Source organism: Lacerta agilis, chromosome 14 (assembly GCF_009819535.1).
Source record: "Lacerta agilis isolate rLacAgi1 chromosome 14, rLacAgi1.pri, whole genome shotgun sequence".
Taxonomy (NCBI): Eukaryota; Metazoa; Chordata; class Lepidosauria; order Squamata; family Lacertidae; genus Lacerta; species Lacerta agilis.
The window spans coordinates 5,774,241-5,793,669 of record NC_046325.1 but is presented as its reverse complement, the minus strand read 5'-3'; the positions used below and the strand labels follow the sequence as shown (position 1 = coordinate 5,793,669).

General features: G+C 49.9%; 1 protein-coding gene across 1 annotated transcript; it reads right to left on the bottom strand.

The window, feature by feature from the left end:
- Positions 1–1,088: 1,088 nt before the first annotated feature.
- LOC117059000 (dehydrogenase/reductase SDR family member 4-like) lies at positions 1,089–18,470 on the bottom strand. The gene is made up of 9 exons (XM_033170440.1): positions 18,400–18,470; positions 17,936–18,110; positions 16,079–16,256; positions 14,196–14,297; positions 12,648–12,718; positions 11,793–11,844; positions 10,446–10,580; positions 8,682–8,737; positions 1,089–1,476 (listed from the first exon to the last, which is right to left on the bottom strand). Exons 2-9 carry the CDS (start codon positions 18,067–18,069, stop codon positions 1,362–1,364), a joined length of 843 nt encoding a protein of 280 aa, XP_033026331.1. The 5' UTR covers positions 18,070–18,110; positions 18,400–18,470; the 3' UTR covers positions 1,089–1,361.
- Between the last annotated feature and the right edge of the window lie 959 nt (positions 18,471–19,429).

Here is a 19,429-nt window from a genome sequence, read left to right as displayed (position 1 = left end):
AGAAAAAGGATCCAGATGGTGAGGGGGAAGCCTCCCAAGAAAACGTGGGCATAAGTCTCCACCCCCCAAAAAAAGGCTCCTTCGGGGATGGAGGGGGGTGGGGATGGAAGTGCAGAGGGGTGTCCTATGTTGTTAAAGAGGGGTGTCCTCGCACCAAGAAGTCGTTTCCACTGCCCGCCCCCCACCTCAGGAGGGATCGACGTGAGGGGCGGCTTCGCAGCATATAGTTTTTTTTTTGGGGGGGGGAGAGGCTGTGCTTCAGTCAGGCTCCACCCTTGCTGAGAACCCCTTCTTTGGGGGGCTGGGGTTCCCTCCGCACAAACAGAGGCGCCCAGAAAAGGATTCAGTCAGAGACACACCTTTATTGTTAAAGTTGACATAAAAATAAGGCACGCTGGGAAACGAACAGACGGAAAATCGCCACCAGAGCCACAGACCCGAACCTCCCCCCACAAAAGACTTCCTGCGCCCCAATACCTTTTCCGCAAAAGTGAGCCCTAAAATCCATAATACACACACACAGACACCTCTCCCGGTTCTCGAGCCTTTTGTTCTTCCAGAAGGGCCCCCCAGTTACACAGGGAAGCATTTGTAGGCTGTAAGGCCAGGTTTTGCCAACCTGGGCCCCTCCATATGCTTTTGGACTACAACTCCCATCAGCCCCAGCCAGCACAGGCTGATGGGAGTTGTAGTCCAAAAACATCTGGAGAGCCCCAGGTTGGCAAAGATTGCTTTGGGTCATTCCCCATCCCAATGGGAACAGTGCTACCTGACGAGCTTCAGTGTTTCCCAAACTTGGGTCTCCAGCTGTTTTTGGACTACAACTCCCATCATCCTTAGTCAGCAGGAACAGTGGTCAGGGATGATGGGAATTGTAGTCCCAAAACATCTGGAGACACACTGATCTAGAGGATACTGAAACTTCTTCCAACAAACCTGGAACAGGGATGGACTGCCCTGCCCTCTTTGGGAGTAAAGGTGTCCCTATAACTCCCTGTAATTTGTTTTAAATCATCGTGACCCACCCTGGGACCATAGGGTGAAGGCTAGGTAATAAACCAACCATAATTATCACAATCATATTTTAAAAAAACATATACAATCTCAAATGAGACTCGGAGATCAATTTCCCCCTTGCCATCTTCCCATTTATAGGGAGGGATGTCTGTGTCTCGCCCTGTCACCTCTCTTCTGGGGGAGCAACTGTGCCCCCCACCTCCAATAGCCAAGCACCCCCTCCCCCCTCAGTCAACATCCCCACATCTTTATTCCTGGGTTGCACAGCAGGCAACGCGAAACCATCCATCTGGTCGTTCACATAGCTGAGTAGGAAGGCAGGCTGGATCAACCCCCCCACCCCATCAGAGACGGGATGGGGACCCCCCAGCCACCACCACGGTCTCCCCTGTGATGTAGTCGGCGTCCGGGGAACAGAGGAAGGAGACTATGCCAGAGCAGTCCGACGGCTCTCCCATCCTAAGGAAGAGAGGGAGGAAAGGGAAACAGTCCGATTAGCGGGAAGTCCTGGTGGAAGAAAGGATGGGGCTTAGTTGGAGGGACATGAAATGAGCCTGCAGGATCAGGCCAATGGCCCATCTAGTCCAGCATTCTGTTCTCACAGCAGCCAACCTGATGCCTTTTAGGACGCCTGCAAGCCGGACCCCAAGCACAACAGCACTCTGCTCACATGAGATTCCCCAGTGAGTGGTTTTCTGTGGCCCCTTGACAGGGGAGGCAGGATATAGCTGTTGTCCACGAGCTGGGCTGGGGAAAAGGAGGTGGCAGAGCCCGGTGGGGAAAGGAGATGAGGCCGAGGAACTGGAGGCAGGAGGAGGAAAGGTGAGTCTAGGTAAAAGGAAGAAGGTGACAACAGGGCCTATGGGTAAACCAACCCCTAATCCAGGCCCAGATTTCTTTGCTGTTCAACCCGGAACGACCGAGGCTGGACAGATCACTCTAAAGCAGGGGCCAGCAAACTTTTTCAGCAGGGGGCCGGTACACTGTCCCTCAGACCTTGTGGGGGGCCGGACTATATTTTTTTGGGGGGAAAATGAACGAATTCCTACGCCCCACAAATAACCCAGAGATGCATTTGAAATAAAAGGACACATTCTACTCAAGTAAAAACACACCGATTCCCAGACCGTCCACGGGCCGCATTTAGAAGGCGACTGGGCCGCATCCGGCCCCCCGGGCCTTAGTTTGGGGACCCCTGCTCTAAAGTCTTGGGATGCTTGGATGACCCTCGTTCCATTTCATTATCATTCTGTAAAAGTTTCTGCATCATCACCGTGGCCGCTGCTCTGCTCTGCCTGCCTTCCTGCGTAACCTGGAGAATTTCCAGAAGCAATTCCACAATTGCCACATGTGCAATTTTCCGCAGTTGTGAGTTTGCTTCTCTCCCCCCCCTTTTTTATAAATTAGGCAGCTAAAGCGCCTGAGAACCCTGATGCAATAACGGCGCTTGCTTTTTGTGCACCGTTTAAATCAATGCGCAAGGGTGCGTTGGAGGGCAGGAAGCAAGCATGTGCACATGTGCAGTGGGCCAAGCAGAACACAGAAATAAAATTTAAAAAATGAAAGCATGGTAAGATTGCTAAGCGCTACACACACACACACACACATCCTCAAGGCCTGAGGAGACATTTTAGTTGTGAGTGGGATGAAGTTTGTAATCCCGGACCATGAGGTTCCCAATTCATTTATCTGTTACATTCGCATCCCACCTCCAAGAAGCTGAAGTCAGCATTTAAGGTTCTTCTCCCCCTCCCCATTTTATCCTCACAACAACCCTGCGAGGCAGGTTAGGCTGAGAGGGAGTAACTGGCCTAAGATCACCCAGTGAGTTTAATTATTTGAACCCTGGTCTCCCAGGTGCTGGGGGATCCAGGTGGCGCTGTGGGTTAAACCACAGAGCCTAGGGCTTGCTGATCAGAAGGTTGGCGGTTCGAATCCCTGCCACGCGGTGAGCTCCCGTTGCTCGGTCCCAGCTCCTGTCCACCTAGCAGTTCGAAAGCACGTCAAAGTGCAAGTAGATAAATAGGTACTGCTCCGGCGGGAAGGTAAACGGCGTTTCCGTGCGCTGCTCTGGTTCGCCAGAAGCGGCTTTGTCATGCTGGCCACATGACCCGGAAGCTGTCTGTGGACAAACGCTGGCTCCCTCAGCCTATAGAGCGACATGAGCGCCGCAACCCCAGAGTCGGACACGACTGGACCTGATGGTCAGGGGTCCCTTTACCTTTTTACCTCCCAGGTGCTAGTCAGACACCAAGCAGGAGAGAGAACTTTGTTGGAAGAAAAGAACTGTTCAGGCCTCTTATCGCTAAGCTGAGGGTGTTTTTAAGGGTGCCGTGATCCATAATTCAAAATGTTATGTCTTTCGCACCTGGATCTGCATGGGTGCAAGTCAAGGGAAAAAACGGAGGCCACATTTGGGCCTTTTCAGTTTGTTTAAAAGGCATGTCCGGGTGGTGGGGAGGGGAGATGACAGAAGCGTATAAAAATTATGCACGGTTTGGAGAAAGTGGATAGAGAAATGTCTTCTCTCCCTCGCTCATAATAATAATAGAATTTGCGACCATCCAACGTAGCTGAATATTGCTAGCTTCACGGCCAGGCAAAAGGAATTACTTTTTTCCGCACAGCGCATAGTTAAACTTTGGAGTTTTGCCCCCTGCCCGCAAGAGGTGGTGACGGCCACCCATTTCAAAAGCTAATAAAGAGGATTAGACAAAATTCATTACCCGCGGCCCTGTGGGATATCTTCAGGAGAAGAAACGGCTAAGGAGTAAACCCTACACAAATCCGGAGTGAAGTTCCTAAGGGGGATGGATGGCGCTTTGTATGCCTCCTTCCGGCAACTCCTGCGGCCAGGCTGTTGCCGAACGTCTTCCTCTGCTTTCCTTCGGACCACATCAGCCAGGCCTGCACCCCAGAGAGGCCATTTTGGTTGCTGCTAACGCTGGCCGATCGCCGAAGAATGGATGCTTTTGAATTATGGTGCTGGAGGAGACTCTTGAGAGTCCCATGGACTGCAAGAAGATCATACTAATCAATCCTTGAAGGAATCAGCCCTGAGTGCTCACTGGAAGGACAGATCCTGAAATTGAGGCTCCAGTACTTTGGCCACCTCATGAGAAGAGAAGACTACCTGGAAAAGACCCTGATGTTGGGAAAGATGGAGGGCACAAGGAGAAGGGGATGGCAGAGGATGAGATGGTTGGACAGTGTTCTCGAAGACACCAACATGAGTTTGGCCAAACTGCGGGAGGCAGTGGAGGATAGGGGTGCCTGGCGTGCTCTGGTCCATGGGGTCACGAAGAGTGGGACACGACTGAACAACAACAACAACGCAGCAAAAACAATAAAGGAGGCAGCAGTTACAAGTTACGGGTCCCTTTGCAGCCACAGCGGGTGTTGCGATTGTCCAGTGGTTCGACTTTGCCCCCCCCCAAGGCACACTCCGTTGTCTTTCGAGACAGATGGATGCCAACAATGAGGCAAATTCATCGGAGAGTAAGGCGATCAATGGCTACCAACCACATCGGCTATGCTCTACCACCCGCTTGGAGGCAATAACGCCCATGGCTGAAAACTGCAAGTGGGGAGATGGTCGCGGCACTCACGTCCTGCTTGTTAAGTTTCCCCCGGGGGCATCAGGTTGGCCACTGTGAGATCAGGGCGAGGTGGGCCATTGGCCTGATCCAGCTACAGAGATCTCCTCCTGCTCTTCTTCGACAAGCCTCAAATCTGTCTGCCCATTCTAGAGTCCGCTGGGCGGCCGTCGGCTCCCAGATGAATTTGCCTGGGCAACAGCACCACCTATAGCAGGGGCCAGCAAACATTTTCGGCAGGGGGCTGGTCCACTGTCCCTCAGACCTTATGGGGGGCGGACTATATTTTGAAGGAAAAAAATGAACGAATTCCTATGCCCCACAAATAACCCAGAGGTGCATTTTAAATAAAAGCACACATTCTGCTCATGTCAAAACAACAGGCTGGCACCACAAATAACCCAGAGATGCATTTGAAATAAAAGGACACATTCTACTCATGTAAAAACACGCTGATTCCCAGACCGTCCGCGGGCCAGATTGAGAAGGCGATTGGGCCGCATCCGGCCCCCGGGTCTTAGTTTGGGGACCCCTGACCTATAGGGTCAAACTCCTGGCTCGTGACCTGCAACCCCATTCCCTGGCCCTCGACTCCTGCAAGGTCCTTTGCGTGGCTCCTCCGTGAGACGTCTGGAGGGAAGCAACGCGAGAACGGGGCCTTTTCTGCAGTGGCTCCCTAATTGTGGGATGTTCTCCCCAGGAAGGCCTGCCTGGCACCTTCCTTACATACCTTCTGACTTTTCTCCCAGATCTGTGTTTAAATAGACAATCTATGGCCTTTCAAACCTTGTAGTAGTTCTTTTAAAAAACTGCTGCTTGTTACGTCGTGTACTTTTGGTGTTTTTATATTGTAAACTGCCCTTTGATACTCAAGATGACAGGTGATACAGGTATTTAATAAATAAGTGGCTGCAGGTTGCGCCAGGACTCAGGCCTAGCTAGAGCTGCTTAAGCCACCTGGTGGGACACTGCGGGGCCTTATTCCACATCCATCTTGCTCAGTGTTGTCTGCTCTAGGCGGCAGCAGCTCTCCAAGGGTTGGGAGGCGGGAGTAGGCAAGAGGGCTGGCCAGGTGCTCCAAAACAGAGGCTCTCTTCAAGCATACTTGCAGTGTGAAGAAGAGTTTGGATTTGATATCCCGCTTTATCACTCCCCTTAAAGAGTCTCAAAGCGGCTAACATTCTCCCTTTCCCTTCTTCTCCCACAACAAACACTCTGTGAGGTGAGTGGGGCTGAGAGACTTCAGAGAAGTGTGACTAGCCCAAGGTCACCCAGCAGCTGCATGTGGAGGAGCGGGGAAGTGAACCCGGTTCACCAGATTACGAGTCTACCGCTCTTAACCACTACACCACACTGTGCATGTGTTGGGGTTCTTTCCGCACCCCATGCACTGTGACACCCCCCCCCACACACCAGTAACCGCCCCCCCCATTTCCACGTTGCAATCAGGTTTGCAAAAAACTGATTTTTTTACGAGACTTTTCCAAAAAACAAAACAAAAACCTAATGCCACCATGTCTGCAGCAGGCGGGTTTGCAGGATACTCGCGGAGAGTGCAGCTGGGGAATGGAGGGAAGGGTTAAAACTCCTCTGCCGAACTGTGCTTTGCGTGAAAATCATCCCCGCCACCCACTTTCAGGCATTTATAGCCTCCCCCCCCCCCAGCCTTTACTGCTGCGGGTTTGGGGTGGCGGCAGGAAGCAAGTGAATCCATGCGTCTGGGGAGGGGCTGTAGTTTGGCAGCAGAGCATTCTCCCCCCACCCCACCGCTCTGAACACAAATCAAGGTTTTTAGGCTTATCATAAGCTGGTTAAATAAATAAATATCCCACAATGTATTCACATTTTGTCACTCGCTTTCATACTGAACCTCCAGATAGGGCTGGGAATGAATATTCCCGGACTGAAATCCAGAAGAGCGGCTGCCAGCCAGAGTTGACGATACTGAGCTAGATACTGAGCTAGATGGGTCTGACTCAGGATAAGGTGGTTTTGGATGTACAGCACATTCTGGATGCAGCGGCGTGCTATGTGAACCCGAGGGCGCCAGCTGGGGCCCCATCCGCGGTAGGCCCCGGATGGCTCTCCACAAAAGAATGTGGCTCGTTGGTTTGAGAACGCTTCCCCAACTCTGCCCCTAGCAAACGTGAAACGGCCCAGGACCGCAATACCTCAAGGACCGCCTCTCCCCCTATAAAGAGACCCAGACCCTGTGTTCATCTTCCGAGGCCCTTCTTCGTGTGGCTCCTCCATGAGAGGTCCAGAGGGCAGCGATACAAGAACGGGGCCTTCTCTGTAGTGGCTCCCTGTCTGTGGAATGCTCTCCCCGGGGAGGTTCGCCTGGCGCCTTCATTACACACCTTTAGGCGCCAGGCAAAACAAAAAACAAAAACATTCCACTTCAAACATGCCTTTGGCTGTTTAACATTCTAATAATAATAATAATAATTTATTATTTGTACCCCGCCCATCTGGCTGGGTCTCCCCAGCCACTCTGGGCAGCTTCCACCAAACATTAAAATACATTTAAAATATCACAGTTTAAAAACTTCCCTAAACAGGGCTGCCTTCAGGTGTTTTCTGAATGTCAGGTAGTTGTTTATTCACTTGACTTCTGATGGGAGGGCGTTCCACAGGGCGGGCGCCACTACCGAGAAGGCCCTCTGCCTGGTTCCCTGTAGTTTTGCTTCTCGCAGTGAGGGAACCGACAGAAGGCCCTCGGCGCTGGATCTCAGTGTCCGGGCTGAATGATGGGGGTGGAGACGCTCCTTCAGGTATACAGGACCGAGGCCGTTTAGGGCTTTAAAGGGCAGCACCAACACTTTGAATTGTGCTCGGAAACGTACTGGGAGCCAATGTAGATCTCTCAGGACCGGTGTTATGTGGTCCCAGCGGCCACTCCCAGTCACCAGTCTAGCTGCCGCATTCTGGATTAATTGCAGTTTCCGGGTCACCTTCCAAGGTAGCCCCACATAGAGCGCATTGCAGTAGTCCAAGCTACATTCTACAGGCTTTTAAATGTGTTTGTGGGAGGTGGGGTTTTGTTGCTTCCATTTTGATTATTTACTTGTGCTTTTATCTTGGGGTTTTTTAAAAATCTGAACCTCCCCAAGATCTTTTGATGAAGGGTGGCATATAAACCCAATAAATAAATAAATAAAGCGACAGAGAACCAGCAACCAGAACTGAGACTTTTTGCATACAGATCAGACCCCCTCCGACAAAGCCAAGCCCCATTCCTCAGATGCATTCCACTAGAAAAAAGGTAAAAGGTAAAGGACCCCTGGATGGTTAAGTCCAGTCAAAGTCGACTCTGGGGTTGCGGCGCTCATCTCGCTTTCAGGCCGAGGGAGCCGGCGTTTGTCCACAGACAGCTTTCCGGGTTGTGTGGCCGGCATGACTAAACTGCTACTGGCGCACGGAGGACCGTGACAACTGTCAGAGCGCATGGAAACGCCGTTTACCTTCCTGCCGCAGCGGTACCTATTTATCTATTTGCACTGGTGTGTTTTTAACTGCTAGGTTGGCAGGAGCTGGGACAGAGCAACGGGAGCTCACCCCGTCACGGGGATTCGAACCGCCGACCTTCTAATCGACAAGCCCAAGAGGCTCAGTGGTTTAGACCACAGTGCCACCCGCATCCCTGCATAACTCCGAGAACAGGAGTGGGGAATGGGATCTCCTCAGCAGCTTAGCCCCTCTGCATCCTGCCCCACTGGAGAGCCAGATCTGAGAAGGGGGCGCAGCCACCCACCTGTCAATCGCACCTGGCCCAGCCCCCCTCCCTTTTAACTTGCCCACAAATGATGTTGCATATGTCAGGTGGGTGGGGCCAAAATGGTTCACCACCCCTGTGGCTAGAAAGCAGGCTCCAGAGACAACGGCTGGGATGGGCTTGTGCCCAACATCATTAGTGGGTGGGTTAGGGGGCTTCTTTTAAAGGGGCCTCAGGGGCCGGCGGCCAATTCAAGTGATGTGGTACAGCCCCCTCGGATTCTATTTGTGGTCCATAGCTGGCCCACTAGACCTGCTGACCAGTGGGGTGTTTGTTTGTGTAGTGAACGTTACCTCCGTATCCTCATGGCTTCCATCAATTTGTCCCCCATGGCTTTGTCCTGCCAGAGCTGGAAAGAGAAGATGCCCGGTCAGTTTGCCTCTATGATAAAACCAATATCCTGAATTTGTGCCTGTACGTGAAGACATTAAAAAAAACACACACACACACACAAAAACCACAAGCCCAATTACAACAGATTTCAACTTCTGTTGACTTTGGGTTGGATTCGGACAGACAGCACCGTTCTATACGTGCCTGTCTTCGTGGGAGTCCAAGTCCCGCCCGAATTCAAGTGTGTGTAAGATCAGAGCTGCAGTTAGTTACACCTCGCTCCCATTGAAGTATATGCCGTCAGAGGGTAAGGTGCAAGTGAAGCACTTAAAAAATAAAAGTTTGTTCTTGGTATGAGCTTTCGTGTGCATGCACACTTCTTCAGATACACTGAAACAGAAGTCACCAGACCCTTAAATATAGTGAGAGAGTGGGGAGAGGTATTACTCAGAAGGGTGGTGGGAATGGGGGTGATTGGATGATGGGTGTGGAAAACCTGTTGACTGTTAACGACTGCAATTGGTCTTACAGGAAAAAGCAAGGGGTGAGATGGCTAAAGATTGATTGCCAACAGTGCCCTTCAGCTTTCTATATTGGCCAAACAGGCCAAATCCTATGCCAAAGGATAAATGGACATAAATCTGATATCAGGAATCACAAGACAGAGAAACCAGTAGGAGAACACTTCAATCTCCCAGGACATACAAGATCTCAAAGTAGCTGTCTTAATACAAAGGAATTTCAGAAATAGACTGGAAAGAGAAGTTGCTAAATTGCAACTCATTACCAAACACAAAACCATGGAGAGACCTGGTCTGAACAAAGACATTGGATTCTTATCACATTATACATGACAAAGCTATCTTTAGCCATCTCACCCCTTGCTTTTTCCTGTAAGACCAATTGCAGTCGTTAACAGTCGTCAACAGGTTTTCCACACCTATCATCCAATCACCCCCATTCCCACCACCCTTCTGAGTAATACCCCTCCTCACTCTCTCACTATATATAAGGGTCTGGTGACTTCTATTTCAGTGTATCTGAAGAAGTGTGCATGCACACGAAAGCTCATACCAAGAACAAACTTAGTTGGTCTCTAAGGTGCTACTGGAAGGAACTTTTTAAATTTTTATTTTGTTTCGGCTACGGCAGACCAACACGGCTACCTACCTGTAACTGGAACTTTAAAAAAAAAACACATTATAGAATAAAATATTAAAAAACACAAAACCAGAACATTAAAACAGACAGAAGGGGCAGATAAAGAATCCCATTAAAAACCCCAAGAAACAGGAATATCTTGTCAGGTGGAATGAAGTGGAACAGACCTCTTCACCTCGGCCTTTGACACTTGAAACGATCGTTTTCAGAACCCAACCCTGTTCTGACTGCTTTACATTTTTAACTGTTGCAACCCAGCCTGGGAACAGTTGGTGCGCAGCGGCTAATAAATGTGGTAATAATCATATTTCCAAGCAGGGAGTTCCAAAAGCTGGTCACTGACACACAAGATGGTTCTCTCTCCCCCCACCCCACCCATGCCCCAGCCAAGGGTACCTCTGGTAAAGGTGGGGCATGCAAAAGACCACAAAGGGTAGGCAGGATCTCTCGCGAGAAGCACGCACACGCACTGCATCATGGGTTCCGTGATGGTGGAAGAAAGGCAGGGGATTAACAAACAAAACACAGGAGGCACCTCCGTCCTCAGCTTCCCCGATACTCACAGCTGAGCTGAACTTGGTGCGGATCAGGCCGGGAGCCAGTGCGTTGATGCGGATGTTCCTGGGGGTGAGTTCGGAAGCCAGGGTGTGAGTGAGGCCCAGGAGTGCTGTCTTGCTGACGTTGTAGGGGCCCAGGCCCTAAGAGGAGGAAGAGATTTCAGGAGGCTGACAAGACCGTCCCCCTAAGGCGGCATTCTTCAACCATGGGCACCCAGATGTTGTTGGACTGCAACTTCTGTCCTCTCCCTTGGGGAAGGGATGTAGGCCATCAATGTTTACTAGCAATAGCTCCAGCTTGGAAGAGCCGTTCCTGAGTTGGAACCAGTTGCTGGGCATCGCAAGAGGGGATGGCGTTTTGCGAACTGATGTCCCGCTTGCATTTTTTAATATATAATTTTTATTAAATTTTCTGTTGCACTATTTAAAGTATTCATTTATACATCCTTAAGATACCAGTGACTTACCTTCCTCTCTTTCCGTGGTTCATTTTACATATCATAAATCCCTGCATATTTTACAGAAACTATACCATTCAGTTTTCCATTATTACAACCATCATAACTAACTTACACTGCTGAATTTATCTTAATGCTGCCAGCATTTTCAGTTGTACACAGTTATTTCCCATATATTCAATAAACGTTTTCCAGTCTTCTCTAAACCTATGTTCTTCTTGTTCTCTTATTCTATATGTTAAGTCTGCAAGCTGCGGATAATTCTGTCAACTTAAGTTGCCATTCTTCTTTAGTTGGGACCTCGCTCGTTTTCCATTTTTGGGCTAACAAAACACGGGCCGCAGTAGTGGCATACATAAATAACCTTTTTTGACACCTGGGAATTTCAGTCTGAATTATCCGCAACAGAAAGGACTCTTGTCTGGTTTTTGGGGGGAAAGTACTTTTAAACATTGTTTTCAATTCGTTATGGATCATTTCCCAGTACTCTTTTGCCCTTTTACAAGTCCAGCACATATGAAATAACGTTCCCTCCACATCTTTGCATCTCCAGCGCTTATCCAATTCAGTCTTATACATCTTAGCAAGCCTACTCGGAGCTAAACACCATCTGTAAATAATTTCCAGGTAGTTCTCCTTCATAGAACAACATGCTGTAAACTTCAAGTCACTTTTCCAGAGTTTTCCCCAGAGGTTAAAATCTGTATTGTGACCTATTGCCCATTGGGGCATCTGGTTGTCCACTGTGAGAACAGGATGCCGGACTAGATGGGCCGCTGGCCTGATCCAGCAGCTGAGATCTTCTAATGTTCTTACTACAGGAAGGGATGGGGAAGTTCTAGACCCAGAAGGACATGGACAACATTGGCAGAGGAATGCAAAACAGTCGACTCACCGGAAACGGGGAATAAGCAGCGATGGAGGAGACGATAACAATGGAGCCACCTCTGTAAGAAAAAAAAGCAGGTTAACAAGAGCGAATGAGGATGGAGGCTGAGAGGAGTCATGATGGGGACCACGTAAGGTGAGGTGGACTTCTGAAAGGAAAATTCAGCTGGAGAAGTGAGCCCTGAGGAAGGGTGAAGGTGTCAGGAGCAGGGAGAGGGGTGGAGTTCACCTCAGAAAAGTTGCTTGTGGTTCAAGTGTTGGCCATGCATCAGTGAGTCTTGGGTTCAATTAGACCGCTCCATCATGTGCTTTGGGGTCTATTATCACCTGAGAAAATGGTCGGTGGTCACTGTTCCCTGAACCCACAGAGGGACTGAAAAAGTACCAAACAAGGGTGTTGCCATGAGGTCTAGCAACGTGGCCTCCACTCTGTACCAGATAAAGGCCTACCGAGTCCCTCCCCGAAATAATTCCTCAGATGTGCCCCATAGTTCCCCCCAAATGTCAGTGGCCAAACCACGGAATGAAAGGCGACCTTCTCCGCAAGTCCCACAGGTCAACAGAACGGAGGCCTTTCCCCACCTACAGAAGGTGGGTGGACACAGGAAGGGTCACAGAAGTGGGAAGTTTCACAATGAGGACCAGAAACTTGAAGCAAGACATGACGCGTGACACGGAGCCTAGGCGAGGAGCAAAAAGCTCACCATAGAACAGGTGGACTTGCAAGGAGATCTTCGTGGTTATCTGCTTGATCGGCGACCAGGATCTAGACAAGAATTTTATTGTTGCCGCAGAACACCCCTTGCCCAACCCGCCAAGTTGCCACTTCCACGACACGCAAGCCCAATAATCCATGACTCACCCCCTTTTCTCCATGTGAGGTACGACCAGATTGATCAGCAGGGCTGTGGCCTTCACGTTGATGTCGAAAATCTAATAGAAGACAAAAGAAAGGAGGAAAGGGCTTTTCAAAACCGGTTGCTTGCAAACCTCTCCCACCCAATGCCTAATCACTTCCCCCCTTCTTTGTTTTTGTATAATTTATATATAGCTTGACTGTAAAAAACAACAAAACCCTCAAAGCAGTTTACAGGAAGCTAAAGAAGAAGAAGAAGAGTTTGGACTTGATATCCTGCCTTTCGCAGGGGTCAGCAAACATTTTCAGCAGGGGGCTGGTCCACTGTCCCTCAGACCTTGTGGTGGGCTGGACTATATTTTGGGGGGACGGGGCGGGGAAATGAACGAATTCCTATGCCTCACAAATAACGCAGAGATACGTTTTAAATAAAAGGACACATTCTACTCATGTAAAAACTAGCTAATTCCCAGACCGTATGCAGGCCGGAATTAGAAGGCGATTGGGCCACATCTGGCCCCCGGGCCTTAGTTTGCCTACCTACGGTATGCCTTAATAAGGCAGGGGTCAGCAAACTTTTTCAGCAGGGGGCCGGTCCACTGTCCCTCAGACCTTGGGGGGCGGGGCGGACTATATTTTGAAAAAAAAATATGAACGAATTCCTATGCCCCACAAATAACCCAGAGATGCATTTTAAATAAAAGCACACATTCTACTCATGTAAAAACACCAGGCAGGCCCCACAAATAACCCAGAGATGCATTTTAAATAAAAGGACACATTCTACTCATGTAAAAACACGCTGATTCCCGGACCGTCTGCGGGCCGCATTTAGAAGGTGATTGGGCCACATCCGGCCCCAGGCCTTAGTTTGGGGACCCCTGCCTTGAGGAGTCTCAAAGTGGCCAACATTCTCCTTCCCCTTCCTCTCCCACAACAAACACTCTGTGAGGAGAGTGAGGCTGAGAGACTCCAGAGAAGTGTGACTAGCCCACAGCAGCTGCATGTGGAGGAGCGGGGAAGCGAACCCGGTTCACCAGATTACGAGTCCACCACTCTTAAAACACTACACCATGCTGGCTAAAGGCAATAAAATCGAGAAAAAATTCACAACCATACTTTAAATACCCACCCACCCTGCTCTCTGCAACAAGGAGCTGAGAGAGGTCTTCTCTCCCTGAGCAGGAGGGGTGAACCGGCCATCCAGTCCCCCGCAAGGCAATGGTGTATCAGTATTTATTTATTATTCTGTTTATTACACACAGCCTTCCCCTCCAAAGAGCTCAAGGCAGTGCACACAGCTCTCCTCCCCATTTCACCCTCCCAGCAAGGTCGGCTTAAGCCGAAAGTGAGTGTGAATGGATGGGCTCCTTGGTTGAGGCAGCTTCCTGCATCCCAGCCTTGGTTCGAGCAACACTGGATTTCCCAGAAGCCTCTGCTCTATGCCAACCGGGCCGCTTCATCCCATTGGCTGATCTCGTGCCCCTTTCCTGCCCAGAGAGGCTCATCCTCAGCACCTCAGTCCTTTCCGTCCGCCTGCCCCGAACCTCTTACCTTGTCCCAGACTTCTTCTGTGGCGTCCAGAGTGGAGCCAAAAAAGGGATTCACTGCCGCGTTGGAGACCAATATGTCGATTCCTCCGTGGCGCTCGAGGGCCTGCGGCACAAGGCACAGAATGAGCAATGCGAACGACGCTGCGATATATAAAATCTGTGTTTAAAAACCAAGCCCTACACAGAACATCAGGAGAACCTGGCCGCCGGGCTCAAGCCAAAGGGGGGGGGCATCTAGTGACAGAATCATAAGACTTATAGAGTTGGGACCCCCAATGGTCATCCAGTCCAACCCCCTGCCAAGCACTTGCTCTTCACAGTGGCCAACCAGATGTTGACTGAAAGAGACCCTGAGGTGGCAGTTTTTAGGATGTTTTTAAGTGTTTTCAGGTGTGTTTTTTTAAATGTTTTATTATGGTTATGTTTCCTTTGGGAGGAAAGGTCGGCTATGAGCTGAATATATGTAAATAAACCAATGTTAATAATACACGCAACACCCCGCTTCGCAGCACCCCACTCCTTGACAAACATTTCAATCCTACGGGATGCAGATTTGCCCCGTTTGTAACTCAATGAAATTTCTCCTTTCCTGGGAGCAAGCAGAAGCCGAAAAACAGGTCTAGTGACAGATATCTTCAGATAGAAGCTATTGGAAAAGGCATGCCGTGGCATCCCCCCTCCAAAAAAAAATTCCTGGAAGCTGTAGTTTACCACCTCCAGACCACTAGAATTCCCAGCGCCCTCAACAAACTACAGTTCCCGGGATTCTTTGGGAGAAGCCCCATGCTACAATTGAGTTTTATTAAATGTACAATGCGTACGCTGCCAGAGGGCACAGCCACCTCGCCCTGCTCCTCCCGATTCCGAAACCAAAGTGTCTTTTATCGGTGCCAGCCAAACCAGGGATACACCATTCCTGGGAATCTATAGGTCTCCTGTTTCCCCATACTTGGGAGACGAGAGCCAGCAAGTCCCCTTTAAAGAGAGACTTGTATAGTCCAACTCCTCCTGAGAGTTGGATGGGATCCAAGTAGGAGATCCACCCGCCGCAGAGAGAAAGGCCACTTGCTCTCTTGAAATCACAGCAGAGGAGAATTTCAGGATAGCATAAAAGAAACTTGACCCTCTTTGGTTGGGGAACGGGGGGAGAAGAGGAACAGAAAAGGGAGTGTGTAGGGCAGGCTCAGCCCGAGAGATTTTGGTGCCCGAGGTCGGTGGGTGGGTGGGTAAATCCACACAGCTTTCGACTAATAAAGGTGCAACCTTCCAGAACGTTCTCCTGCGCAAGCCTCGGCTTCTCTGGGCCAACATGGTCAGGCTGCCTCTGTGCAAGACCTACAAAATGGCTGCCTGGAGGATTCTGGGAGTTTTCTAGGCTGCCTGCTCTGCTTGCAGCCATTATCTTTGCCGTCACCCGTCTGGAGTGCACCTCAGAGTCTTGGGGCAGCACGTTGCAGGAGAAGATGGGTGGTGGGCCAGCTCTCTTTCATCCTATGAAGGGACCCCGGAGGGCGCAGTGGAAAACCCACCATTCTCATTCTGAAGCGGGCCACCATAAACAAGAAAACAGGCCGCATCCGTGCCATAAATTGAAATCACTCTTTTTTTTAAAATATGAAATCACTCTTATACTTTTAAGCAGTTGTGGCTTCCCCCAGAGAATCCTGGGAACTGTAGTTTATGAAAGGTGCTGAGAATTGCTAAGAGACGCTATTCCCCTCAAAGAACTACAATTCCCAGAGAAACGATTGCTAAACCACGGTAGCTCCGTGAGGGGAACAATGCTCTGCACTCAAAAAACTACAGTTCCCAGGATTCCTTGGGGGGTGGAAATCATACAGCGCTTTAAATATGCTCCCCACTCAAGACAGCCTTGGCTCTCACCGCATTGATAAGGCGCTGTCTGTCTTCGGCCTTCCCCACATGGCATACCAACCCCGACACACTCAGGTTCTCCGTCTGTAGCTCAGCGACGGCCCGGTCGACGTTGGCTTGCTTACGACTGCTCACAACCACGTGGGCGCCATCTTGGGCCAGGCGGCGGGCAATTGCTAAGCCAATTCTGTCAAGAATCAAGAATGCATGGGTTTCTTGAGGAATTAAAGGGGGGGGAACTGTCTCCCCAGGAAAGGAGCTGGGAACCTAAGCCTACACTGGTTTTCAGCACAAAGCTGGATATATTTATTACGGCTGTTTATACAGTACTATTGATGTGCACAACACTCGAAGAAACAGTCTAGGTCCCTGCCCTGAGGAACTTACAATCTATAGTTAAACATGGTGTGTGTGTGTGTCTGCAATTCATAGGAAGGGAAGAGAAGCAATGCCAGTCCAAGATGGTGACCAAGGCAAAAGATATCCCGCCCTTCAGTGGATAGAAGCCAGATAGATTGGCAGCTGAAACTTACAGATAGCTCAGTTGGCAGACCATGAGACTCTTAATTCCACGGTTGTAGGTTCGACCCCACATTGGGCAAGATTCCTGCAATGCAGGGGGTTGGACTAGATGACCGCCGGGGTCCCTTCCAACTCTATGATTCTATCTTAGGGCCTGTTCACACCATACACTGAAAGCGCTATGCTACCACGTTAAACTCCCAAAGAATCTTGGGAGCTGTAGTTTGTTAAGGGTGCCAAGAGCTGTTAGGCGACCCCAACTCCCCACACTAAGCTAAAGTTCCCGGAGTGGTTTAAAAATGTTCCCTCTAATTAGTTAATCATTGAGAGCTGGTGGCCAACAACCTAATCCTGTGAATGTTTACTCAGAAGGAAGTTCCATTACTGTATATTCAACAGGGTTTATCGCTGGTTAATTGCTGAAAGCGCTCGGGTCAAATCTCAGCTTGGTCATTAACCTTCAACCCATGTACACACCATAGATCTGAACCCCCCCTACCCCCTCAAATCCTGGGAACTGTAGTTTACCACTCACAGAACTGCAGTTCCCAGCATTCTTAAAACTAGTTTCAGGGATCAGGGGCGGTGTGCCTTGCCCAAAATGGACACAATTGTGCCCAAAATGAGTGCCAGTAGTGGCACTGCTTCTCTGCCACTGGCTGAGGTGGTGGGGCACCCATGGGAGTGCTGCCTGGGGGGCTTCTGCTGCCTGAGGCAGTGGTGTCAACCTGCCTAATGCCTGGGCCGGTTGTGACAGGGATTCTTGGTGTGTACATGCACACACGCTTTTAAATGTGCAGGTATGGTGCATTTGCAGTCATGATCTTAGGAGAGACACAGTCCAGGCAATTTTCAGGATAAATAACTGCTCCTCTTTTCAGGAAACGGCTGTTAATGGAAGGTGCAAAACAAAAATGCTAAGCATACTGATCTTTCAGAAGCAGAGCTGGATATGGCTTTTAGTAAACACTACGTTACAAGACTTTCAATCTGATGCTTTGGAGGGTTTTTAAAAAATCTCCATTAAAACTCTGGTGGGTTCCCGTTCAGCAACAACAAAAACACACGCACTCTCATCCCTTAAGCACAGCGGCAAGAATCCTCTTTTTGTCTCCTCTTCAAAACCGATCCCGAGGGCTTAAGGCGAGTCGGAGATTAGCCGTGAAGACTTCCCCCTCCCTCAATTCCACCGCCAGCGAAAGATGCGCCGCGGCAAGAGTGCCACTGAGAGAGCGCAGAGTGCTTCTGCCTCGCTGGCACCCAGTCCCCGCACACACACACACCCCACGCAAAAAAAAAAAGCAACAGCTTCCAGAAAACGAGCCGGGCCCCAGCGGAGCTTACCCCTCGGTGGAGGCGGTCACCAAGGCCACCTTGTCGGCGAGGGTCCCCCGCGCCTTGGCCCCGGTGCTGCTCATCCTCAGGAGGCGACCGAGCGCTTGCTTGGGCTGCGCGGAGCTGGCGAGGGCTCGCAACATCCTGGCCTCCCGTGGGTCACGCCTCCCGTGGACTCTTGCGCCTGCAAGAAGTCAAAAGTGGCGAGGGTCCAAATCCAGCCTCCTCGCCTCTTACCCTCCTCCCCGCGAGTCCCTAACTTTGCACTGTCTGCATTGCAACACAACCCGTTTGCGTTTCCATTGCATTGCAAAATACCCGTTTTGCGTTTGCGTTTGCATTGCATTGCATTGCATTGCAACACGCCCCGCTCTCGCCCAAACCAGGGATCAAATCTGCCCTTTGCTCGCTTTCCGGCTGTGCGCCGGCTCCTTTGCAACAAAGGATCGCCACCCCGCCCCCAAACTCCTCACCTGAGATCCTCTACCCGCGTGGAGAGAAACAGGAAGGGGAGCGCCCAGTTAAGCAACCGAGGGCGCCTAAGAAGTGAGTGGGAGGATTTTGTTCCTATTAAAGCACTTTCGCTTTAAATGGGGAGCGCGCGCGCGCGCACGATCGCCCTCTGCCGGCCGAGGGCCGCGGCCGGGCCCGAGGGGAGAGGCGAGGGAGGGGCAAACGAGAGGAGGCCTTCCTAGCACCGCGATAACTCAGCCGAGAAAGGGAGCCGAGGCTCCCCGAAGCGGGAGGAGGGTGCCCGGCGCGTCTCTGGAAGAGTCTCTGCTCACACGCCGGCTTCCCTGTAATTCGGGAGGGGAAAGGGAATTCTTTGCATCCTGCAGAAAATTGGATCTGGCACAAGTGGGCCATTTCATTTCACTTTTAATTTGTATAGGTAGGTAGCCGTGTTGGTCTGCCATAGTCAAAGCAAAATAAAAAATAAAAAAATCCTTCCAGTAGCACCTTAGAGAGCAACTGAGTTTGTTCTTGGTATGAGCTTTCGTGTGCATGCACACGAAAGCTCATACCAAGAACAAACTTAGTTGGTCTCTAAGGTGCTACTGGAAGGATTTTATTATTATTATTATTATTATTATTATTATTATTTAATTTGTATACCGCCTTTCTATGCTATTATAAACAAGGCGGTTTTACAAGCTGAAGAAACAACAGCAAAGATGTGTGTGACGTAATAGCAATCTGATCCAATACAAGAAAGTCGCAGTAACTTTAAAATAAACAACTTCTAGCAAATAAAGCAATACTGTATTCAATAAACCATTAGGAAATAATAGTAAACAGTCAAATTAAATACTAGCAAATAATAAGTAAACAGTCTACACTTATCAATTACAATAAAGAATCACTAATCAATGAAAATAATGGCAAGTCACAACGCATAAAATACCACAAAACATACAAAACCATCTCGTTTATTTAGTCCCCCAACTAAATAAGTAATTGTGCTGTGCAAAACCAGCCGTGAAACACAGAGTCGGCAATCTA